This window comes from Hyaena hyaena, unplaced genomic scaffold (genome assembly GCF_003009895.1).
Source record: "Hyaena hyaena isolate Hyena2069 unplaced genomic scaffold, ASM300989v1 scaffold_21, whole genome shotgun sequence".
Taxonomy (NCBI): domain Eukaryota; kingdom Metazoa; phylum Chordata; class Mammalia; order Carnivora; family Hyaenidae; genus Hyaena; species Hyaena hyaena.
Window position 1 is genome coordinate 4893703 of NW_024080653.1, and position 25399 is coordinate 4919101.

Genomic DNA, 25399 nt, shown 5'->3' on the forward strand with positions numbered 1-25399 from the left:
GGGACGCGAGGTCACCATCACTGCCCACTGAGGGTCTTCCTGGAGAAGTCACCACCTGCTAAGCACTGGTTGGTTCTGCCGAGGTGAGGGGCTCCAGGGGTGGGGGCCTCTGTGTGGGTCCTTGTTCTGGAAGGAGCAGCCACACCATAGCAGCGCAGGGGCCCGGGCATCAGCAAAGACAGGAGGGGGCTCAGGAGGCTCCGGGCAGTGTCCTCGGGGCAGCCAAGGTGGCCCGCCGCAAGGGGCACACGGGAAAGGAAGGGGCACTGTGGGTCCCCAGATTGGTGACACCCCCATGCCAGCCACAGCAGGCCGCCACACCTTTGCTGCTGGAAACACGAGCACCCCTCCGGTCTGGAGGGGCCCACACCGCCTCCCGGGGCTAAAACCCAGGGATGAGAAAGGCCCCTTGGGGAGGAACCTGGGGAGGTTCCATTTTCCCGCCTTTCCCAGCTTCCAGGGTCTGCCTGGGTCCCTAGCTCCAGGAGCTGCTTGTGTCCCATGGCTCTGATGCTGACTGTACCCCCTGCCCCACTTTTAAGGTCCCTGGGTGACAGACAGTCTCCCCAGGCCACAGGCAGCTGCTTCCCCACCTCGCTGCCGTCTCCAACATCCCCTTGGCCGCCATGCCCGGCAGTCACGGCTCCCAGAGTAGAACACGGACACCCTTAAGGGGCCTTGATCTGCTGACCACTTGAAATACAGGGGGTCCAACCCCCAGAGGAGGTGGGTGGCCTCTGGGATGGGAAGGAAGGGGTCTGTCGTGCTCTCAGCGGGGGAGAGGGGTGGGGAGGGGCACTGAGCGCCAAGCCTGCCCCCAGGACTCCCAGCAGTGGCTGCGCCCCTCTGTGTCTGCACCGGCGAGGCTGTACCCAGAGCGCAGCGCCTGCTCCTCCAGCGGGCTGCTGTCGCCATGGAAACCCAGGGGTCTGAGCGATGCAGCTCCTGAACCGGGTGACGTTTGTTTTAAACAAGAAGGATTCCCAGCCTTCCCGCGCCCGTGCTTCCGCAGAGAAAGTAATATTTTCCTATCAGCATCAGCATTTCCATCTCTGGAACTGGAGTGTGAACCGAGTGCCCATAACAATGAAAGACGGATGCGCGGAGGGGGGAGTTGGCCATGGGGGGGGGGGGCACCAGGGCCCTCCAGGCCGCTCGCCCCCCCCCCCCCCGGCCCAGTCCCGCAGCTCCCTGGGGCCCGGGAGAGTGGAGGAGAGCTTCCTCGGGGAGGGGAGTGGCACCTCGTGAGGTCGTCCTGCTGCGCCAGGCTCTGCTCCAGGGTCACCTGGAGCCACCGCACGGGGCAGCTATGCCCCGAAGGTCTGTCCTGGGGCGGGATTTTCTGTTCAGGGCCCTCCGCGGAGCCTCCCCTAGGCTGTGCTCACGAGCACATCAGCACGCAGGACGTGCAAAGGCATGTGCTCACCCGCTGACGCGCCTGGCTGCCACTTGTCCCTGTGGGGACAGGACATGCGTGATACATGTGCATGCATACGTGTGCGCGCGTGCGTGCGTGCATTCCCACGTCTAGCGGCAATTCCAGCCTCACGATGACAGGCCCTGCAGGGAGAGTGTGGGAAGAGCTGGTTTGGGGGATTCATTACAGACCGGGGCCGGGGCAGCCCGTCACATGAACCCTCTCCAGCAAGCAGCGGGACCGCCCCCCACAGACCCATTCTTCTCTGATTTTTTTAATCAGGGGCTTGACATCAGGGCTTTGCAGGAACTGGAGCCGTCAGCTCCTTCTGCAGCGGGTGGGAGACCCCTCTCGAGCCTGCGCCACCAGGCAGGTGGTCCTGCCCCAGGGGTTAGGATGGACCTGTGGAGAGAGTTAAAGTTACTGCCTGTTGTCAGTTCCTGAGCTGATGGGCTTCTGGGTGTTGCTATCAATGTGTCCTCGGCAGCATCAGCGAGAAGAGGAAAAGCCCCTTGGAAATCAGTTACAGCCCCTTTGTTCCACCTGGCGGGGCTGGGCCTTCACCCCCCGGTGAGGGGTGGGCTTCGAGTCTCCAAGACAGGACCCAGGACATGCCCTGCACCCCCCACCCACCTCTCCAGCCAGAACATCCTGGGGAAGGGCTGTCCCTGAACACTCCCCCACCAAGCCTGAGGGGTCTAGACAGAGGCTTCCCAGAGTGCCCCCCCACACCCGTGGTGGGAAGGGGCTGGGGGTGTGACACGCAGGGGCCAAGCCCGGAGCTTGTCCCCGGCACTGTGCTGTGGCCCTGCCCACAGGACAGACACCCTGGGGGCCTCTCCCCTCACTGGAAGCCCAGACCAGGCCCTTCCAGCGGCCCTGAGGGAGTCCCAGCCACGTACCGGACCCCCCACCCCGTCCCTGAGACCTCAGGTCCCCGGGCAAAGGGGGCGGAGGCCAGCAAGAACCACACCTGAAGGCAGAGCAGAACCCATGTGGATTCTTTTTTCCTTTTTGCTATTGACCCAAACGTTTTTGAGCTGAGAAAAAGCAAATGACACAGGAACTGCGGAGCAGCCCGAAAAGGAATGAAGAAGTGAGCTCCATTGACAGTAGCATCCAGAACAGAACACCTTGGAATAAATTTGACCAAGAAGATGGAAGACTTACACGCTGAGAACCACAACACACTGCTGAAGGCAGGGGCGACCCATGGTCACTCTGCACTCAAGGTATGAACCCCCATGTGGGGAGGTGGTAACACACACACACACACACAAACACACACACACACACACACACAGCAATCCGGACTCAGGGCAGTTCCTATCCAAATCCAGTCACCTGTTTGCCAAACCGCGAAGACCAACCCTCAAATGCATATAGAATCACAAGGAGCTCAGAGTCAGAATGATAATGGAAAATTAAAATGTGGAGGATCTGTATTTCTCGTTTCAAAACTCACTACAAAGCTACCATGATCCAGACTGTGGGCTTCTGGACTGTAGGATGGAGAGCCTAGAAATGAACTCGGATGTCTACAACAACCGTCTTTCAACGAGGGCAACAGAACCACTCAGTGGGGAAAACAGCCTTCCAACAAATGGCCCTGGGACAGCTGGCCGTCCCTGTGTCCTTCTCTGCAGCGTCAGCTGAGAAGGTGGGCTCTTGCTTCACACCACAAGCAAAATCTACCAAACAGGTCAATGGCATAAACGTAAGAATTGAAACCATAAAACTCCTTAGGGAATCACACATGGTGAGCCCGTATGACTTCAAGTTTGGTGGCAGATTTTTGAGTTTTACACCAGAGGCCCAGGCAGCAAAAGGAAAGGTAGCTAGACATCATAAAAATGACAAAGTTTGTCAGGTGTGTGGGTGGCTCAGTCGGATGAGCATCCAACTTCAGCTGAGGTCATGATCTCACAGTTCATGGGTTGGAGCCCCGTATCCATCAGCACAGATCCCGGAGCCTGCTTCAGAGTCTGTGTCTCCCTCTCTCTCTGCCCCTCCCCAACTTGTCCTCTCTCTCTCTGCCCTCCTCTGCTGACACTCTGTCTCTCTATCTCTCAAAAATAAATGTTTAAAATTTTTTTAATTTTTAATAAATAAATAAAATGAAGTTTGTGCATCAAAAATACTACCAAGAATCTTAAGAAAATCTACAGAAAACGTTTCTGGAGAAAATGTTTGCAGATCATATACCTGATAAGGGTTTAATATCCAGAACACATAAAAAGCTCTTACAACTCAACACCCAAAAGACAGACGACCCGATTCAAAAATGGGCGAAGACCTTGAACAGGCATTCTTCCAAAGAAGGTACACGGATGGCCAGCAAGCGCACAGAAGGATGCTCAGCGTCGTTAGTTATGAGGAAAATACAAATCAAAACCACAGTGAGATACCACTCCACACCCCCTGGACCAGCCAGAATCAGAAAGACGGGACGCAGCGAGCGCTGTCTGGGATGTGGAGAGAGCGGAGCCCCAGCACACAGCCAGGGGGACACACACTGTGCAGCTGCTATGGAAAAGCCTAGTGCTCAGGAGCCTGGAGTCCCATGTTATCCAGGGAGTCTAGTCCTGGATGCGCCCCAGAGAAACAAGAACACATGTCCACACAGGAGCTTGTCCTCAGCAGCGCCTCTCACCACAGCAGAAGGTGGAATCAACCTGGGTGTCGACTGATGTATGAACAGATAAACAAAGGTGGTCTCTCCATACAATGAAATCGTACTCACCTCTCAAAAGGAAGTGCTCACACAGGCTACCAAGTGGATGGACATGGAAAGCCTGGTGAGTGAAAGAGGGCAGCTGCAGGAGACCATGTAGTGTGGAATTCCTCTTCTTTTTTAATGCTTATTTATTTATTTATTTTGAGAGAGAGAAAGAGCACACGGGCACGCGCGCGCGCGCACACACACACACGCATGAGTGGAGAAGGAGTAGAGAGAAGGGGAGAAAGAATTCCAAGCAGGCTCCATGCTGTCAGCGCAGAGTCCAATACGTGGCTTGATCCCATTAACCATGAGATCATGACCTGAGCCGAAATCAAGTGGGACGCTTAACCAACTGAGCCCCCCAGGCACCCCTGGAATTCCTCTTTTATGAAATATCCAGAATCTTCAAATCCACAGAAACAGAGAGACCAGCAGTTACAAGGGGCTGGGGGAGGGGGGCTGGGCAGTGACTACTGAATGGGTGTGGAGTGCATTCCTGGGGTGGGGGAATGTTCTAGAAATACATAGAGGTAGTGGTTGCACAACACTGTGAATGCACTAAATTGTTCATTTTATTTTTTTTTAAGTTTGTTTATTTTGAGAGAGAGCATGAGTGGGGAAGGGGCAGAGAGAGAGAGGAGGAGAGGAAGAATCTGAAATCAAGAGTTAGATGTTTATGGGGCACCTGGGGGGCTCAGTCAGTTAAGTGTCTGACTTCTGCTGAGGTCATGATCTCATGGTTCATGAGTTCAAGCCCCACGTCAGGCTCTGTGCTGACAGCTCAGAGCCTGGAGCCGCTTCTCTCTCTCTCTCTGACCCTCCCCCATTCCCTCTTTCTCTCTCTCAAAACTAAAATTAAAAAAAAAGTCACATCCTCAACCAACGGAGCCACCCAAGTGCCCCTGAAATGTTCACTTTAAAAGATGAACCGTGTGCTGTGTGAACTTCACCTCACGAAAAAACTGACAAGACAAAGTGGCGGGAGAAAGCGGGCTCGGAGCGGGGCTGTGGGCCGGTCCCGGTCTGAGTCGGGGCTTTGCTTGCAGGAAATGGAAACCCTCCTAAGTCCACGCAGGTCAAGAGGGAGGGCAGGGCTGCAGGGGCCTGGTGGGGCCAGTAAGGCCAGGGCTCTGGGGACACAAAGGGCCCGGAGGCACCTTGAATGAGGACCTGCCCAGACCGGGCAGCCCCAGGGCCCTGCCACGGTAGCGGCACGAAGCCCGCAGCCCTGGTGCCAGGCTCTCCGGGAAGATCCGCATGGTGACCGGGCAGCCCTGTGGGGACGACTCCCGCCCACAGCCAGCGACCAGCTCGGGAGGGGGGCCCAAGAGCCCCGGCGGGCGGCTAAGCAGCTTCTGAGCGCTGAGTTTAGGGACATGTTGTGACAGTGCGTCTGTCAGCGGCTGCTGCGGGACAGGGAGGTCCGGGTCAGCGGCCCACAGCAAGACCGCCGTCACCTCAGTGTCTGAGCCCCAGGTGCGCGGCGGCCACGCAGCGGTTCCGGCTCAGGGCTTCCTACGGGGGCCGCGGTCCAGCCGCCGCCAGCAGAGGCCCCTGCATCCTTTCTGACCTAGTGTCAGCTGATCCCCCAGAGAGGCGCTCGCGCTGTGTGGGAGGGGACGACCCCGGGGCCCTCTCGGAGCGCGTTTGCCATTGCAGGTCCTGCGGCAGCAGCTGAGAGGCAGACCCTCCCCACCTCGTCCCTTCCCTGCAGGCCCTTCTCTGCTCTCCCACTCGCTGTCACCCTTCCTGGGCCTGAGACCACCGCACGTGGGGGCAGCGTGACCGGGGCAGCTCAGCACCCACCGGGCGCCCCCCCCGCCCCCACGTGCTCCCCACGCCTGTTCAGGCCGCCATCACTCCCCCTGAGGCCACTACAGCGCAACAGGCCCCTCCCATCCCTTGTCCCACTGGGGCTGGGGGCTCAAAGTCCTGCTCCACCTCAGGCAGGGGACAAGCTCCTCTGCCTGTCCCCCCGTGTCCCCCTCACAGGCAGCGGAGTAGACAGGTGTGTGTCTGCGGTGATTACCGCCATCCACCCCCTGCTCATGACCACCTCCCCCCCCGCCCCCGCACTCACCAGGACGGCCCCTTCTGGTCTCCAGGGCCGCTTCCCCCCACGCCCTCCCCAACCACCTCTAACAATCCAGGTTAGATCAGCCCCTCCCCAGTTAGAGCCTCTGCCTAGCGGAGAACCAGAATCCAACAAGCCAGGGGCCCTGTCCCCTCTCCCACACTGCCCCCTCACTGTCCCCCGTCTGGGGTCCCGCTGAGACCAGATGCCACCTCCTCCAGGAAGGCTTTCCTGACCATCATCTCGAAGTTCTCCAGTCCCATCAAAACACCAGGCCATCTGGCGACTCCAGGCCACATGCAAACCCGTGTCAGCAGCCAGAGCAGGGCCGGCCTGCACGTGGTAGCCTCTAAGTGAGTAGACGGATGGATGAATGAATGAGTTCTGAACGGGGGATGAATGAATGCGTGCACGCATGACTGAGCAGACGGGTGCGTGAGTGATGAGTGCTGCCAGCGCAGCAGACCCACGGCAGAGCCCAGTCCAGGTAGCTCTCCACCCTACAGAGGGCGTCTCCCACCCGCCTTCTTGCAAGGACCCCCAAGGGCCACTGACTGCTGCGTGCCAGGTGCCGGGGTGTGAAGTGCCGCGCGTTCAGGTATGGGGACACTGGGTGTGGCGACACCAGGGTGCAGGTGCCTGGTGCTGGGCGGGGGTGGGGGCGGGGTCTCTGCTGGCCGCTGGCGCCACGTCCAGGCTTTGGTGCTGCCTCGAGGCCGCTAGGCTGTCCTGCAGCGCCACCGCGTGGCCGCCGCGGGACGCACCGCTGCGCGCCCGCCACCAGACCCAGCGCCCCGCGGGGGCTCCCGGAAGGAGGTGGGCGGCCTCTTCCCGCGTCTATTCCGTCCTCAGCCCTCTACAGGGCGAGTCTCCGCGCTTGACCCGCTGCAGCCCAGCGTCTCCACTCCCTCAAGGGCCTCTGCTGGGCCTCCCCCTGCAGTCCCGACCTCTCAGAGCTGCCTCCCCTCCCCAGCCTTCCGAAGGATGCCTGCCCTGGGGTCCCCCGCAGGCTCACCCCCCAACCCCGGGCTGCCCAGGTCCACCAGGGTCCACCGCAGTGTCCACGCGGGGGTCAAGCCAACACCCTCACTTGCATCTTCAACACCATTTCCTGGACTCACACCCAATCCCTGGGAATTTGCCCAGATTCTTTGACTTCTTCCAGAATGTTCCCTTGCTCCTCCCATATTCTCTTCTATTTCTGTCACTGCCTCCGTAGTCTGACCCCCAGGATCCCCTGACCAGAACCCCTGAAAACTCTTAACACACGTATGTACCCCAGAAGCCGGCCCCCAACTCGGCCTCCACCGGGGTGTCCTGGCCTGAGCCGGGCGTTAGCATGACCCACAGCCCCCACGAAGGCTCTGTCGGGGACAGCAGGTGTCCTGGGGCCACGAGAAGAGGAAGTCCAGACATCCAGGCTCAGCCAATCAGCCTCCCCGGCCCAGGGAGGGAGGCCAATCAGAGCGCATGTCGGGGAGCAGGTCCAGAGCACCAGGACCCGGTGCGCAGAGGGGGCGTCTCGTCCCCACGCAGTGGGCTCCCCCCCAGCCCGAGCTGGCTCAAGTTCAGCTTATGTCACCTGCACCAGAAGGCCTGGGGTCACTCCATGGGGGCCGCCAGCGCCCCTGTGGATGGTGGCTCACCACAAAAACCACGTTTTCACACTGCCGTCCCCTGGGTCTGCGCGTCTTGGAATGGCCACCCCAAATGCCACCTCCCCACTGGAACCTTCCCCGGAAGCCACATCGGGATTCTGGGCTGCTTTCCACCCTTAGGGGTATCCGAGCGGTCGCCCCCTGGCAGCGGTGAGCCCGCCGCGGGCCTTTGTGTCGCCCAGGGCTGGAGACAGTGGTCACTGATGCCAAGCAAACTGTGGAGTCTCTGTGCCCAGGAGATCCAGTGATGGGACCCCGCCTTCATCCCTGCGGCCCCCCGGTGATGTAGGAGCACTGAATCTCCGTGTCACAGCCTTCAGCCTGAGATGCGCAGAGAGGTGACCGAGCGAAGGTGAGTGAGGCAGCTGTTTGTATCACCGCTTCCAAGGGACCCTCGAAGGCAGGAACCCAGCATGCGTCGTAGGAAATGATAAGCTCCTTATCGCGCTATGGGTTGAACTGTGACCCCCCCCAAATTCATAGATTGCATTCCTACCCCCAGTACCTGTGACTGTGATCTGATTTGGAAACAGGGTCTTTACAGATGTAACAAAGACACCAGGAGGGCATCGGGGGGCCTCACCCGGTATGAGTGGTACCTTGTGAAAAGGGAAAATCTGGGCAGTGACACGCACGCGGGGAGCCCGTGTGCCCACAGAGGCAGAGACCCTGGTGATGCGCCTACAAGCCAAGATGCCAGACCCCCCCCCCCAGAGCCCCAGAGGGAACGGGCCCTGCCCCCACCTGCACACCGGCCGCTGGACTGTGGGGCAGTAGGCTCTGTTTCGGCCGCTAGGTCTGTGCAATTTGTCGCGGCCGCCTGAGCAGCCGATCGCTGTCTGTGAAAAATAGGGTTTGGGCAGCGACACGTGCTGTGTCAAGGCGCGCCTCCGACTGCGGGGAAGGGGGTGCTTCCTGACAGCCAGCGTCCGGGGACAGCCGGAGAGCAGCGCCCTGGGGAACGGTGGGGCGGGCTGCTCATTTCTGGCCGCCCTGGGCAGATTACGTTTTTAAAGCAAGGTGCTTTCAATCTCCAGTTTCAAGGTGGACTCAGAAAATCAGAAAATGTTAGAGGGCTGCTATGAAAGGAGACCATGTTTCTTGGGGCAGGACCGGAACTCATTCCCCAGGCCTCGTCCCTGGCTCGTAGGGTCCCAGAGCACACTGAGTGTCGCCAGGTCAGAGCCTGGAGTGGAGGGAGGGCAGGGGTGTGTGTACAGAGACCTATGAGCAATCGCCCCGCCGCCAGGAGGCCTGGCTGGCAGCAGAGGAGACCCTCCTCCCGGACAGAGCCCCACCCCCCACATGCAGACCACACCCAGGCAGTTACTTGCTAAGGGGACCTGGTTCTCCTCAAGACCGCACCCCAGGAACACCAAGACTTTGCCGACAAGCCGGAGAGCCGCAGAAGGTCCGCACAGGCGCGCATGGCAGCTCCCAGCGGTGGCCCCCTGCCGACCCCCTGGGCCCCACCACTTGCTTTCAGTTGTGATGGGCCTTCCTTGACAGTTTGCCCCTTTGTTCCTGGAAACTCGGATTTTAGCACAGTTGAGCCGCCAGAAGTGGCTTGTTATAACATAACATGGGAAAGACCCCAAGGACTCAGGCAGGTGAGGACCTGGCCTGAGTCTCTCACTGTGGCCCAAAGCACACTGCCTCGACAGAGGCCCTGAGAAGCCCTTGGTGAGGACCTCAGGCCCTTGAAGAGCGCTCTGCGGGCCAGGAATGACAGTAGAGGTGCTGCCATCAAAACTGGGTCCCCTGATTTCCCCTGGGAACCAGAGGGGCAAGACCCAGCGGTGAGCCGAGCTCAGCTGTGGGAGCAGCAGTCATGAGGGACATCTTCGCCACTGGCCAGCTGGTCAGGTGCCCCCGGTCCGAGAACGATGGACAGTCTGGGAAAGCTCGCGCCAATCGCTAAGCAGATAATCCAGATCGGGCGAAGAGAGATCTGCCACGAGGTCCCTAACGGAATATGAACACGTGCAGGCCGACCCACCGGGAAGGCTCAGCCGGAAACCTGCCTTTCCGAGACCGCAGCGCCCCCGCGTGGCTAGCAAGGGATGCTGACTGGCAGCCCTCTCCACGCAGGCCAGGCCCCTTGGACTTGGGGGCTGAGTTCCACGACTGAGCGTCCGGAAGTCACGGAGCACCACTCGAGCCGCGTGTGAAGGCTTACCCGGGACTCCGCTACTTTGGCCGGCTGGTGACGGGGCAGCCAGACCGGCCGGCATTTCTCCTTTGCCAGCTGGCTTGACGGGGACTTCAGCAGCACAGTGCTGGAGCCACACTGCCGGGCCAGGCAGAGGAAGGGGCTCCCTTGCTGTCTCCAGCTGCCTCTCCGCTGCCAGGGGGCGGGACGCGGGAGGCTGTTCGGTGAGTTCCTCCCCACCTGTAGCTGCTTCTGGCCAACCTCCTCCAGCCTGTCCCACATCCAGCAAGATTCTCAGCCCTGGAGGAGCGTTTCTGCGGCTCCCATGTGCCCCCTAGTGAGTTTCCTGGCCAATTGGTGGGCTCTCCTACGGACCAGCTCTGGCTCTCAGCCTCTGTCTGGAGCCTTTCTTTGCCCCGGGCAGGCTGTGTGGTCCCACAGCCGTCTCCGACCAAGGCTGGGACCTACTCTAACAGGCGGCTGGGACACACTGAGGCTCACGGTGCTGGATCACAGATATCTCTGGCTAATCAGAGTGTCAGGGTGTCCAGAACGAAATATACGGGCAGCCTCCTGGAATAGCACCTGCCTCATATGACAGGTGACCAGAACCTGACGTGACTCACCGCACTGAAGGCCTTTCCCCTGCCTCCCAGTGCTCGGTGGGCCCACGAACAATGTGGCCGTGGGAGCAGGGATGGAGGCTGGGGGCTCACCTGGCCACCACGACTTCTGAGTGTCCAGCTGGTCAGCAGCACTGAACCCCCCAAATAGCACCACTCCCTGTGGTACCAGCCAGCCACCTGATGGCGGGCTGGCTAATCAGAACCCCCTCATCATGAGCCAGGGACTTGTCCTCACTGGAATAAGCACTTCCTCTGGATATGGACCTGCCTTCCCGCCTGCAGTGCTGCGGCCAGAGCGGCGCCGGTGTGACTTGGAGGCTGGCCGTCACGTTGCCCGCACGGCACAGCTTGTGACCCAGGAAGTCATTTCACAGAAGGAAGTGAGGCATCGGGCTCATGCTGTGGGATTGCTCACTTAGGTGCCCGCTGCCCACGAGCCACTAGGCTGGCCCATTACAGACTAGGGTACAGGACTGAAGAAGTTCCGGGGCGATGGTGGGGTTCCGAGCTGACAGCCAAGAGAGGATTCTTGTAGATGTGTTTGGTGCAAAAAGGTGAACTTACTAAACTCACTACTCGGGATGGGACCCGTGGGCGGGAAGAGCTGCACTGGGGTCGTGAGGAGGGACTGGTTATATACTGTGGACTTGGGGGAGGTTTCCAAAGAGACTTTCATGTGCTAAAGACTCTCAGATTCCTGGAGGCCTCTCTGTGGTCAAGTTAAGGTTGTTTCTCCCTCTAGCAAAGCATTAACATGAACACAGTAGGGAGTCCCTGGACTTATATATAAGATTGCCCGGTTTTTGTAACTGTATTAAGATATTTATAAACCGATAGAGGCTCTTAACGACAGGCTAACCATTTGTTTTCTATCCTTTCCTTTGTCGTTGAGCAGCCAGGAGTGCCTGAGGAGTGTCACACACAACCCACCTGGGGGGGGGGGGGGATGCGGGCGGGGGCTCGGCCCTCCGCCTGCCTTATGCTCCGTCATCAGGATGGTCCGGAGAGGCTGATCGGGCTGCGCACCCCCCGAACGCGGGGCCCACAGCCAGAATGCACAGGTGGGAACCGGGGCTGCGGAGGTCAGTAGCTCCCCCTGCAAAGCCTCCTGAAGGGTTTTACCCCCAAGGGCCAGAGGCTTCTGCAAGGTGGGGGGACACAGAACCAGGAGCTGAGACAGCCGGGCCGCGGGGCCGCGTGGACATGAGCTGCCCAGGTGGCGTCTCCGTGGACACCTGTAAGCCCACAGGTCGTACATAACAGCACTAAACGCAGCATTTCGCGGTCAGCACCAGCCGGGGGGCTGTGGAGACCTTCTGCCGGTTACCGTGCAAGGATCGCACCTAAACAGGAGACTGGAACTTTCAGTCTTCGTTTGCACCGCTGGGGACGTTCTGCAAGTGCACGTGAAATGCATCAACTAGGGCTGCCCGGGCCGAGCCTGCAGTGTCACTGTGTCACCGTTGCCAGCAGTGCGAGGGCGGATTCGAACCCGAGACCCGCCGTCCTCTCGCCCGCACACGTTTCGCCTTCCGCGGCGCCTGGCCCTGCGCGGCCGCCGTAGGGGGGCGGGGCCGGGGTACGGAGGCCGGGAGGGGGGCGGCGGGCGGGGCCGCGGGCCGGGGCGCCATGGGCAACCTGTTCGGCCGCAAGAAGCAGAGCCGGGTCACAGAGCAAGACAAGGCCGTCCTGGTGAGAGCCGGGCCCCGCGGCGACGGCGGGGAGACCGAGGCGGAGCTGCGGCCGCGGGACGGCCTGCCGCTCCGCCGGGCGGGCTTCTCGCGGCCGCGTCGCAGCGCCGGACCGCGGGCTGCCGGCGACCGGCGCGGGGACTAGACGGAGCCGCGGTTTCGGGGGGGCGGCGCCGAGTGTCGCGCCGAGTCCTGGTCACACCTGGTGTCCCGGGGAGCGCGCGCTCGCAGGTGGCGGGTCCCGAGCCCCACGTTCCGGGCCGCCCCGCCGTGTGGCCGCTGCCGGTTCTGGGGCCGAGCGTGTGCGGCCCCTGCGGTGCCCCGGCGCTGAGCGAGGGCGGTGGGCTCGTCCGCCGCGGCCTCGGCGCCGCTGTTCCCGGGGGGCTCCGGGAGGAAAGTTCGTTTCCGTGCAAAGGCGCGTCAAGAGGAACCCAGTTTGCAAGGAGAAGCACGACCAGGAAGGAGGTGGTCCAGAATTTGAGCAGAGTGTACCTTTGCTTTCTTCCCAAAAATTTCTGCAGCAAAAATACGTGATTTTGTACTAAGAGAGAAACAAATGACAGATCCCCCCCCCACACCCGGTTTCTGAAACCCTGTCATAAAAGATTCTTAGCCGAAGCTCCCCAGATAGAGAAGAAACAGGCATGCTTCGCTAGAGAAAACCCGAACAGCGCGGGGTGCTGCATGGGAAGTGGGGCGCCCGGCAGGGAGGCAGGCATCCCTGGCGGAGAGCTCTGGCAGGCGGGAGCCCCCGAGGTGACTCTCTTCCAGGACTCCCCTTTGGGTTCTCTTCCAGGCCTTTCTACTTGGCAGGGATGGTTTGGTGCAGTCCAGGCTTTAACAACGCGGTTTGCACACCATAAAACAAATTACTGTGTGGTGTGTTCCTAGGATGGAAAGCTGAGCTGAGAAACTCCATGCCCCAGTGTGCTGTCCCGTGACCCTCCACCGATACCCCTTGTTTTGCAAATATGGCAGCTTGGCCACACCTGCTGCTTTTAGCTTCTTCCGTACTTTGTACTCTGCCAGCTGGGTTAATGGCCCCGGGGGCAGGGGTGCGGAGGGGCAGGGGTAGGGGTGGGGTCAGCCCCTGGGGAGGACCAGCAGCCACAGCTGAGAAGACTGGCCACGCAGGCTAGCCATGGTGTCTCTGGGCCGTGGGGCCAGGATGGTGGGCACCTTTCACTGCAAGCAAGGAGAAGGCGTGCAGCCATCTGGCCCGACCCACAGGCCACCTGGTGCGCCGGAGAATGTGCTTGGAGGGACCCTGAGAAGCCCCTGCAGACATGTCTACACTAGCAGGAGAGTTCTCACTATACTGAGTCTTAAAGAAACACTTGCGCCTTGCTTTAGTTAAGTCACAGCAACGGATCCTAAAGATAAAACCTACGTTTGAGAAATGCCCTGTCTGAAGTGATGAAATTTGGAAGAAATGGAATGGCCTAAGAAAAGGCAGAGTTGACTGACGTGTAAACGGCAGTCCACCCTTTCCGGGACAGTACACGAGGGTCCTGGGTGCTTGGCGAGGCCAGGCCTGCAGATGCGCCATCTGTGTGTTCCCTGATGGCAGGAATGTCTGAAGCCGGGAGGGGAGGCCCCAGACCCTCGCTGTGGCCGGGTAGCGCGCTGGCTCTCTGGGGCCCTTCTGTGCTGCCTCTGAACCTCTGAGGCACTGGCGACACTCTCTGATCCGCACCTCTGCGCTGTGGACACCGGGCTGGGTCACCGTCTGTGCCGGGGCCAGCCCGGGCACGGCAGGATGCAAGCGGCGTCCCTGGCCTCCGCCCGCTGACGCCAGCAGCAGCTCCCCCAGCCCCCCCAGCCGCAGGTGTCTCCAGACGCTGCCACGCGTGCCCTGGGGGGCAGACTTGTCCCCACGTAGAACTGTGCTTCAGAGGGCGGGGCGGCCGGCCAGGTGCTAAGGGGGGGCCGGTGCGGGGGGGCAGGGGCAGCGTGTGTGCGGACCGGGCCTGCTCTCTCGCGCAGCAACTGAAGCAGCAGCGAGATAAGCTGAAGCAGTACCAGAGGAGGATCACCCAGCAGCTGGAGAGGGAGCGGGAGATCGCCCGGCAGCTCCTGCGGGACGGGAGGAAGGAGTGAGTAGGGCCCTGGGCAGGCTGTGCAACAGCGGGTGTTGGGCCCCTGGGGGCCTGGGGGGGGTCGGCCGGGCGGGAGGTTAGTGCCAGGCAAGGCCAGCCGACGGGCACGGCTGCCGGGTTCCTGCCCGTTCCCTCTGCAGACGGGCCAAGCTGCTGCTCAAGAAGAAGCGGTACCGGGAGCAGCTTCTGGACAAGACAGAAAACCAGATCACCAGCCTGGAAACGATGGTAGGCGGGGGCGGGGCCAGCAGGGAGGCGGGGGTGGGGTGGGGGGGGGACACGTGGGGGGGGGAGGTGGGGGCAGGGGTGCCGAAGGCAGGCCCCTGACTGCCCGCTCCGCTTTGCCCTCCCGCCCAGGTCCAGAATATTGAGTTCACCCAGATTGAAATGAAGGTGGTCGAAGGGCTGCAGATTGGAAATGAGTGTCTGAAGAAGATGCACCAGGTGGGTCCTGGGCCGGGGGTGGGGGAGGGGAGAGGACAGGGCTCTGTGGAAGGAGGGGGCGGGGCTTGTTCCTGAGGCCACACCCATGCCCAGGCCATTGCCAAAGAGGCGTTTGTGCCAGGTGGGAATGTGGGCAAGCCGGTGGCTCCCGGGAGAGGGTGTTGGGGGCAGACTCACTCGGGGTGATGACCCGAGAATGGGGTGACAGACGCAGATGATAAAGTGGGTCCACGTGCCCAGGTAGAGGCAGAGTCCAGTGAGAGCGTGAGGGTGTGCGAACTAATTGGCAGGGCTTCCCGGAGGAGGTGAACTCGCCCTCATCACAGGAAGCAGCCCAGGTGTGGGTGGCCAAAGGGGAGGTGAGGCCCAGAGAGGCCCTGGGCCACCGGAGAGGTGACGAGCAGATGGCGATGCACCCACGGCTTTCCCGGCTGTCCCGGTGTGTCCCAGCCCAGCAAGTCCGCGTGTTCCTTTGAACCTAGAAGAAATCAAGTCAAGTTTTACTTATTTCTACCTGGACCTGCTCGGGTTGGTTGGGGAGCCCGAGGGTCTGGGGGCAACGGGCCAGCGGGAGTCTGGGCAGTGCAGGCGAGGCTTCTGAAAAGAGCGAGCCCCAGGGCCCCAGAGCCCCTGCGGGCGGGGCCGGCCTGCAGCAGAAACTCCCAGAGCCACATCGCATCCGCCTGGCCTGGCTCGTGCCCTGTCAGTCCGGGTGACCCCGCGTGACGGGCTGTTACCTGCCTCACTGACGAGCCTCCCAACCGATCAGGTGATGTCCATAGAAGAAGTGGAGCGGATATTGGAGGAGACCCAGGAGGCCGTGGAGTACCAGCGGGTAGGTGTCACTGGGCCAGCGGGGGCGTCCCCAACCCCGAGTGCCCGGCCGCCCTCAAGGGCTGTGCCTTCCCAAGCTGCTGGCGCTCGCCTCCTCTCAGCGAGGGGGGCCTTGAGCGACGGACTGCCTCCTTCCTCCTCAAGCGGCCACGTCGCCCTCCACCCCCGCCTGGCCACGGTCCTCACCTCTGCTCCTTCCTTTGCAGCAAATAGATGAGCTGCTGGCAGGAAGCTTCACTCAGGAGGATGAAGATGCCATCCTGGAGGAGCTGAATGCAATCACTCAGGTAATAAGACCCCCCGGACTGAGCGCGATCACTCAGGTGACAGGACCCCCAGGACTCAGCGCGATCACTCAGGGGACGGGACCCCCCAGGACTGAGCGCGATCACTCAGGGGACGGGACCCCCCGGACTGAGCGCGATCACTCAGGGGACGGGACCCCCAGGACTCAGCGCGATCACTCAGGGGACGGGAGCCCCAGGACTGAGCGCGATCACTCAGGGGACGGGAGCCCCAGGACTCAGCGCGATCACTCAGGGGACGGGAGCCCCAGGACTCAGCGCGATCACTCAGGGGACGGGAGCCCCAGGACTCAGCGCGATCACTCAGGGGACGGGACCCCCAGGACTCAGCGCGATCACTCAGGGGACGGGACCCCCAGGACTGAGCGCGATCACTCAGGGGACGGGACCCCCAGGACTCAGCGCGATCACTCAGGGGACGGGCCCCCCAGGACTGAGCGCGATCACTCAGGGGACGGGACCCCCAGGACTGAGCGCGATCACTCAGGGGACGGGACCCCCAGGACTGAGCGCGATCACTCAGGGGACGGGACCCCCAGGACTGAGCGCGATCACTCAGGGGACGGGACCCCCAGGACTGAGCGCGATCACTCAGGGGACGGGACCCCCAGGACTGAGCGCGATCACTCAGGGGACGGGACCCCCAGGACTCAGCGCGATCACTCAGGGGACGGGAGCCCCAGGACTGAGCGCGATCACTCAGGGGACGGGACCCCCAGGACTCAGCGCGATCACTCAGGGGACGGGACCCCCAGGACTGAGCGCGATCACTCAGGGGATGGGAGCCCCAGGACTGAGCGCGATCACTCAGGTGACGGGAGCCCCAGGACTGAGCCGATCACTCAGGGGACGGGACCCGCCGGACTGAGCGCGATCACTCAGGGGACGGGACCCCCCAGGACTGAGCGCGATCACTCAGGGGACGGGACCCCCCGGACTGAGTGCGATCACTCAGGGGACGGGACCCCCAGGACTCAGCGCGATCACTCAGGGGACGGGAGCCCCAGGACTGAGCGCGATCACTCAGGGGACGGGACCCCCCGGACTGAGCGCGATCACTCAGGTGACGGGACCCCTGGACTGAGCGCGATCACTCACTCAGGTGATGGGAGCCGCAGGACTGAGCATGGGGGTGCTTCACATGAGCACACAATCCTGGTTTTGCAACTGGTGTTCCTTCCTAGGAGAAGTAGAATTTGTGCTAAGCTGAGGCCGCTCCTCCTCTGCCCCGTGGCAGCAGGGAGAGCCTGGCCCCGCGGTAACAGTTCCTCAGGCGGCCGGGCCACCCAAGAAGGTTGCCGCGGCTGAGCATTTGTCCCTGGAGGGCAGTGCTGGCTGCTCACACCTCACCCGCCTGGAGGACAGCGTGTGGGTTTTCGATCACATAGGCGTTCTTTCCCGCCATGGCCAGGCCACACCCTGGGCAGCACGGGGCCCGCGCCCCTCTACCTGTGGCCTGGCTCCGTGCGGGCCCGAGGCGTGCGCGCTCCCTGAGCGAGGGCTCTGCATCTCGGGACCATGGTTTCAGGGTGCCTCTCACTGCACCCACCAGCCCGCCGTTCCCTGGGCCTGCGGGCCGAGCAGGGGGTTGGTGTGGCCACCCTCTGCCCTCTGGTGTGCTTCCTCCCGAGGACCCAGGTGTCCCCTAAGCAGCCCGAGCAGCCAGCTAGGGGCGAACCCGCCGTGTGTTGTCCGAGACGCAGCCCAGTGCCCCCGGGTGGCTGGCCTGCCCCAGACCCGGCCCCGGCGCTGCCCCTCCGCCCTTCGAGCTGCGTGGGCGCCCGGTTTGAAGCCGTCAGTCCTGTACGGCCAGGGTGTGAACTGGGATCTCTAGGGAAGCCCTGGGGTGAATCCAGTCTCAGGGCTGCCGGAAGCTGAGGAGAAGGAGCTCTGGAACTTTCCACAGCAGGGCTCTCGTTGAGATGGTCTCAGCGCCTCTCCCTCTGCCTCTTGCAGGAGCAGATAGACCTCCCCGAGGTCCCTTCAGAGCCCCTCCCCGAGAAGAAGCCAGGTATGCTTCCTGTTCTGTCCCGTGAAGGGCCGTGCCTTCTAGAACAAAGTGGAATGCCCCGGCTGCAGGCTTCCGCCCTTCCACTTGGTGGGAGTTGGTTCCTGCCTCCCCAGCTGGGTGGGTGAGGGGCTCAGGCGGCCTGTAGGCCTGCTCGGGGGCTGGGCCCGGTTTCTGGTGCGGGGCGGGGGGGGGGCTTGTAAGAGCCTTCAGGTAGGCGTGTCCCGCAGGCAGAGCTGGGAAAAGGCCGGGTCCACCCCAGGACCAGCTGTTCTCTATGTGGCATGGCCCTGTGGCCCCCCCACCCCGCTAGGGCCCTGGTGGCTGGTGGTCCCTTTGCCTTTCTTTCTGCCCCTCCCTGTCCCTCCTCGCGGGGCTCCTGAGTGCTTGTGAAGGGCCGCTGTGTCCGAGGTCCCCACCCATCAGCCCCGCGTACAGCCCTGGGACCTGGCTCCTTGCCGCCTTCCTTCTCCTCTGGAAGTTTCTTCCCGTGGGGTCTTCTATACTCGACAAACCCCTCTTTCTTTCCTCTACAGAAAAAGTCCCCGTCAAGGCCAGGCCTCAACAGGGGGACCTGGTGGCAGCCTCCTAACTCGGCCTTCTTGCGTGGGACTGGTGGGGACGCCCCGAGACTGGGGCCCACAGAGCTTCGGTGCACGGCCCAACCGACCGGCTCCCCGGGGCCGGCGCCAGGCCGGGCGGGTGCTGCTGGAGCAGCGACGCGCACGCAGGGCTTGACACGGGGCGGCTCTGCAGAGCCTCTGCCTGCGCTGCTGTCTCGCTCTCCTCTCGGGACCGAACGGCAACACTCCCAGCCTCCAGCCAAACCCAGCTTCTGAGGCTGTGATTCCCCTGCGGCCACAGGCAGGCCCGCGGCTCCTGGTGCTGGCCACGCTCCTGTCCCCCGCCCCGCAAGGCTCCGCAGGCCGCCACCTCCCCAGCTCGCTCTCTTTGGAAGGCGCGTCAGACCTAGCTTCTTTCCCTTACCTTTTCCACTTCCGCCGCTCCCGCCAGCTGGCGGGGCGCGTCCTGACCCGCCCAGTTTCCCCATCGGTTCGGGGGTGGAAAGCTCTCCCCTTCTGTGTCGGCGTTTGGGGATGCCGGACCAGGAGGGACGCGTCCCTGTGGAGTGACGGCCGCGGGAGCCCTGACCGGGCCTCCTCACCTGTGGGCCTGGGTGCAGAGGCCCGGCCCGCTGCAAAGGCTGTTCCCAGAGAGCCAGAGGCGCTGCTGGGGTTCCCGGAGGTGCTCACGGGCTCCCCTCTGGTGGGTGTGGCCCCCCCATTGTCTGGGACTCCCTGCAGCTTGGGCTCAGGAATCTGCCAGAGACCCAGGGCTCCCCGCCCCGCCCCCCCCCAGCCAACAGCCTCCGGCCACACACTGCGGAGGCTGGAAATGGCTTCCCTAGTTAACGGTTCGTTACGGTATTAGACAATCCTGCCGACATTTCACTCCCGACAAGGAGGGAGCCCCAGACGGGCCAGCCCCCTATTAAAGCTGATGCCTGCATGGTCTGTTGCCTCATGGAGTGGGGCCCACGGGGTACCTGGGTGGGTTCAAGTGTGGCTCCTTGAGGGTCCCTGGAACACAACCCCCACGCCCCCAAAGGGATTCACTTGAGAGCACCCGCCCAGGGGCTGGGGACGCAGCGGCAGCTGGAGGCCTTCGCTGTTCCGGGGCTCCAGCACTGAGGGTGCCCCGTGCTCTGGCCACCACCCCTGGGCAGCTGCCTGTAGAAGGGACGCCAGCGGACTCATTCCCCACGGCCGGCCTCAGGGCCCTCACAGGGAGGGCTGTCAGTTGGGTGCCTTCAGGAGGGGGGGCGGTTTAGAGCCCCGGTACCCGGGTGGCAAGCCCCAGGCCCCAGGGAGCCAGCAGGCAACGGCAGGGAGAAAGATGGGGTTGTCCCACCTCAGGGGGGCTTCCATGCCCGTCAGCTAGAGGGCATGATGGGATGCAGCCCAGTTGCAGAGGGGTTGACAGGATTTTGAGATGTAATGCATGCCTCAGCCAGGAGGGGGCTCTCTGTCTGCTGATTTGAGGGATTTGGCAGGAAACAGGCATTGCCATTCCCAGTCTGGCTGCTGGTAACACAGCCACCTGTCCCCAAGCCTGCACAGGGGTCCTGAGGGCAGACCTGACAGTCAGGGAGGAGCAGGCTGCCTTTCCATCCGGTGATCCCGTCCCACTGCAGCTGCCTGTCCGAGGGCATGGAGGGAACGGATGGCCTGCTTGGCGGGGGGAGACAGACCTCCGCCAGCGGGGTGGATCCCTCTCCTTTCCATCTGCTCCCCAGGCCCCCAGAGCTCGGGCTTGTCTGTGCAGCCTGCCCAGCCCAGTGCACTGACTGGCCTCCCCGGTGGTGTCCCCACTGGGGCTGCCCGGTGCCAACTGCCCTCCTGGTGAGCGCCTGCAGCCTGCCCAGGTCTGCACAGCCCACTGCCTGGGCACCGCCTGCTCCCTGGGATGGGACACAACTACCGTCCCGCAGCAGCACGGGCCAGGGGCTCCTCCTCTCCTGAAACAACCTAGGAATCGGGGGAGGAACCTGGTCCTCTCTCAGTTTGAGAAGTTCGATCCTGCCTACCACTTAATCACCCACTTTCTTTTTACGTGTTTATTTTGTTCACCAAGGGAGGTTTTGCCCCAAAACTCCGCGTGACCTTGAGCTGACTCCTGGGCTCTGGCCTTGAAGGTTGCCAGCCCCCTGTGTGTGTACGTATAAGGGGCAATCATGGCCCCTCCTGCCAGGATGAGACCCACGCTGATCCTGCCCAGCGTTGAGCCCTGGTCCTAAAACACCAGCCATATGAGCCTGACCCGACTTCATTCTAATCTACGGACGTAGGACCCGCGGATATTAGATGATTGAGTTCAAACCCTGGTGGCAGAGCTGGTTTCCTACCCAAGATCAGTGGGGGCTGGGAGTACAGGTGGGAGAGGATCACGGGGGGCGGACGTGGAGCCGTCTGACCAGAGAAGGCTGCCCGGGGGGGCCGTAGGTCTGGGACAAGAGCGAGTGGGCAGGGGGAAGGGCCAGGCACTGGGGCCATTTTGGTTGGATGCACATTGGTCCCCAGTACAGGCAACAGGGGACGTACATAACAGCAGAGAATGGGGGGCTGGGGAGGGGGCACCCAGGATGAGATGGGGGAGTGCCTGGGATGGATGGGGCACCCTGGCCTGGTTCTGTGCCCTCCCCCGGGGAGGCATTTGTCCCCTTCCCACCTATGGCCACCCCGTAGGGTCTCCCTGCAACCCTGTCCGTCCCACAGGGAGGGTGGGGACATCGGACATGGTGTCAGGCATTGTCAAGACAACACCGGCCTCTGGTGGTGCCAGCTCCTCTCCGTGGTCACTCATCAGCTGCACCCCAAACTCAGGAGGGAGACCCTGGCACCCCATCTGCATCACATGCACGAGAACCCTGGACGCACTGGCCACGGGAGCCCGGCGGAGCCTGTGGCCTAGACTAGCCAGGTGAACAGGCTGCTGAAACCCTCCGCACTCTCCAGAGGACTGACCCAGCGTCTACACAACATGGCAGCCAAGATGCCGAATTTACGATCCCAAGTTACTCAACATACAAAGAATTATGGAAACGTGACCATTTCCAAGGGAAGGACAATCAACAGATGCCGACTCTGAGATCCAGGTGGTGGAATTATCAGAAAAACACGTGAAAGCAATTATCGTCACCATGTCACAGAAGGTAAAGTCGAACACGCTGGAAACAGATGGAAGGATCTCAGCTGAGGAGTAGAGTATACAAAAGAACAAAATGCAAATTTCAGGGCTGAGAAATCTAAAACATTACTCAGCAGCCTCTCGAGCAGGTAGGTGGCATCCGAGGGAAGACCGAGCCGAGTGAGCCAGAAGATCGGCCAACAGAAGCCATCCGGTCTGGAGAGGAGAGGAAGTTACCAGCTGTGTGACAGGATCAGAAGATCCAACATTGTGTTATGAAACCCTAAGGGAGAAGAAACAGAGCAGGGAAGGCAATTTTTTGAAGAAAGACTGGCTGAAAATTTCTCACATTTAGGGAAAAGATTGAATTTACAGATTCAGGAAATGCAGTGACCACCCAAACAGGGCAAATCTAAAGAAGCCCGTGTCTGGACAGGTCATAGTTAAACTGTGAAAGGCAGAGAAAGAAACCCAGAAGTTGACAGGTAATAATGAAACCAGTGCAGTGGGGCGGCAGTCTGAGCGACCAGACTTCTGATGAGAAGCCACGGAGGCCAGAAGAAGGAGAAACAGGATCTTGAAAGTGCCAGAAAACAAGCCCGGTGAGCCTAGAGTTCCGTCTCACAACAACACGCCGTGGGAGGGAAGGGGAAGAGCGAGCTGGTTGTGCAGACCTGCCCTACAGGAGACACCCGCTGCAGGCAGGGGTGCCGGCTGGAGGTGTGTGTCTTCAGGACCGGAGGAAGAGCCACAGAAATGGCCGACACCTGAGTAAATATAAAAGATAATTTTCCCTTTTACGTTTTAAAAAATGCATGTGTGGTTGTTGAAAGCAGAACTTCTAACACAGGTGGGATTTTCAGCCTCCGTGGGTGCCCGACCACCGGGCCACGAGGGTGGGGGTGAGTCCACATCAGCCGTGAGAGGGGCAGTATGTAGGCGGAAATCTTGAGTGTGGCCAGTTCAAGTGCAGAGGTCAGCCCAAGAGTCAGGAGGTAACGTGGGATACTAAGGTTACCAAATAACCCGACAGAAGGTGGGGGAGGGGAGGAGCTAGGAGCAAACCCAACAATAAGGTGGGAAACCTGCATTCAATTCTTAATAACTACGTCAGGCATCACCAGTCCAAACACACCAATTAAAGACAGTTTGACAGATTGGAATTAAAAAACAAAACAACAGTAAAGCGCCTGGCTCTGTGCTATTGATGAGAAGCCCACTTCCGATATAAAAGCAGGTAAGAAAAAGATGGGGGAAGATACACCTTGCAAACACTAATCAAAGGAAAGGTAGAATGGTTATGTCACCGGCGGACTGTATTTCAAGACGAGAATATCACCAGAGATGGGGGGGGGGGGGCGGGGTTAATGTGATCACAACCCGAAATGAGCACCACAGAGCGGCAGGCTCGAGCGCACGAGAAGCAGAGCCTGGGAGGACTGAGGCTCCAGGAGCGTCTCCGGTTAGACGCCCGTCCTGTGGGGACACACAGAGCAGAGCGCGCTCTGGTCAAGCACACACAGACACTCGCCGGCATGACCGTGTTCTGGGCCAGGCGGTAAACCAAATAAACTTTTTAAAAAATTGAAATCCTACACAGTTATGTTCTCATGATGTAATGACCGGAAATCAGTGACCCATCCCTGAAAGACCCACAAATATTAAAAGATGAACGGGACAGAGGAATTCACAAGGGGAATGAGAGTATTCTGAATCAAATGAAAATGAAGACATTAGCATTTATGGATTCTAGCTAAAGTAGTGCTTTTCCTCTAAGGGAAAAACAATTGTTAAATGCTTATATATTTTTTTTAAAAAAAGAGAAGTTGGGGCGCCTGGGTGGCTCAGTCAGTTGAGCGTCCGACTTCAGCTCAGGTCATGATCTCACGGTCCGTGGGTTCGAGTCCCGCTTTGGGCTCTGCTGACAGCTCAGAGCCTGGAGCCTGCTTTGGATTCTGTATCTCCCTCTCTCTGCCCCTCCCCTGCTCACTCACTCTCTCTCTCTCCCTCTCTCTCTCTCAGAAATAAATAAAACATTGTAAAAAAATTTTTAATAAATAAAGTTTTGGGGTGCTTGGTGGCTCAATTAGCTAAGTGATTTTAGCTCAGGGCATGGTCTCACAGTCCCTGAGCTCAAGGCCCTCACTGGGCTGTGTGTGTGCACACGTGTGCTCTCACAATAAATTAAAGCAAAAAAAAGTTTCTAGGGCACCTGGGTGTCTCAGTTGGTTAAGCATCTGACCTTGGCTCAGGTAATGATCTTGCAGTTTGTGGGTTTGAGCCCCTCATCAGGGTCTGTGCTGACAGCTCGGAGCCTGGAGCTGCTTCAGATTGTGTCTCCCTCTCTCTCTCTCAAAAATGAGTAAACATTAAAATAATAATAATAAAAACAAACAAAAGGCATCTGCCAAATCCTGCAGCTAACACCAGGCTTAATGGCAAAGGGCTGAATGCTGTCCCCCCGGGAACCAGGCAAGGGGACCCCTCTGACCACTTCGATTCAGCATCAGGTTGAGGGTCCTAATCAGTATAATCAAGAGAGGAATAAAATGCACACGTGCTGGGAAGGAAGAAAGGAAACTTCCTAGTTGTGGCGAGCTGACTACTTACGCAGAGAATCCCGAAGGAAGCTGCAGGGAATCTACTAGAACTAACAGGTACCTTTAGTGGGGTCACAGACGTCTAGGTCAACGCACAAAATTCCATACGTATTTCTGTTTACTAGCAGTGAACAGCTGGAGGCTGAAATTAAAATTTTAAGCGTGGGAAGGGGACTTCCACCGCCGGGGGGGGGGGGGGGCCAGAGCCCTCCCGCGAGAACTGGACAAACGACAAAGCAGCCACTCCTCCGGTGAGAGGGCCCAGCCGGGACCTGCGCTCCGGGGCCTCTCCCCGCCCCCGCCCCTGCCCCTGCCCGAGACCTTGCCGGTGCCTGCGTTGAGAAACTAACCCAAAGTGCGGCCTTTCCGCACTGGCAGCTTTCTGGGGGGCGGCGGGGGGAGTGGGGAGCCTCGGGCAGGCCCCCCGGACACACAGACTTGGAGGCCTGGCCGGACTGAGGAAGAAAGGGGCTTCTAATGGTTTCCACAGCTTAAAAACAAGTGCACACACGTCCCCGAGTGTGACCTTGTGGACTGTGCGGTGCCCAGTCAGGGAGCAGATGGGAGAGGGGACCAGGTCCGCGGCTGGCACCGTGGGCGGCAGAGCCCCTTCCTGGGGGGGGGGGGGGTCCGTCACCGTGGGGGCGGGGCAAGATGGCACGCCAGGGGGGAGGGGGTCTGGGCCTCGGACAGGAGCGCTCTGGGGAGGCAGGGAGGGCCGTGGCCCAGCGACAGCCGTGACCCCGGGGTCAGGGGCACATTCCCAGCCCTGGGCCACTGTTCCACGGACCAGGTGGCCGCTGCCAGCGTTCTCGGGCAGCTCTCCAGCTTCCTGCGGACCCGTCACCCACCTGACCTTTTGACAAAGCCCATTTCTGCTCAAGTCTGAGGCTCAGGACCGCCAGGCGCAGCGGCCCAGTGCCCTGGTGGGGAAGGTCTCGTGGCCCCGGGGAAGCCACTCCCGGGTCCAGATCTCAGAATGACAGGGCCGAAGCCTGGTGCCACCCCACCTGTCCCGTGGCCCGATGGTCGGACGCCTCAGGCGCGTTGCTGGAGCCCGGCCACCACCACCGGGCAGCAGG

At 60.8% G+C, this 25399-nt stretch overlaps 1 protein-coding gene across 1 annotated transcript; it reads left to right on the forward strand.

Moving 5' to 3' along the window:
- The first annotated feature begins 12257 nt into the window (after positions 1 to 12257).
- On the forward strand, positions 12258 to 19539 carry CHMP6 (charged multivesicular body protein 6). Its single transcript, XM_039226591.1, has 8 exons — positions 12258 to 12341; positions 14327 to 14436; positions 14580 to 14667; positions 14797 to 14883; positions 15653 to 15718; positions 15924 to 16004; positions 17979 to 18033; positions 18567 to 19539. Exons 1-8 carry the CDS (start codon positions 12279 to 12281, stop codon positions 18620 to 18622), a joined length of 606 nt encoding a protein of 201 aa, XP_039082522.1. The 5' UTR covers positions 12258 to 12278; the 3' UTR covers positions 18623 to 19539.
- The last annotated feature ends 5860 nt before the right edge of the window (positions 19540 to 25399 follow it).

Coding starts and splice junctions, on each gene's coding strand:
- CHMP6 (XM_039226591.1), top strand. CDS start 12,279: ATGGGCAACCTGTTCGGCCGCAAGAAGCAGAGCCGGGTCACAGAGCAA. Junction 14,668..14,796: donor TCACCAGCCTGGAAACGATG/GTAGGCGGGGGC, acceptor CCTCCCGCCCAG/GTCCAGAATATTGAGTTCAC. Junction 14,884..15,652: donor GTCTGAAGAAGATGCACCAG/GTGGGTCCTGGG, acceptor CCAACCGATCAG/GTGATGTCCATAGAAGAAGT.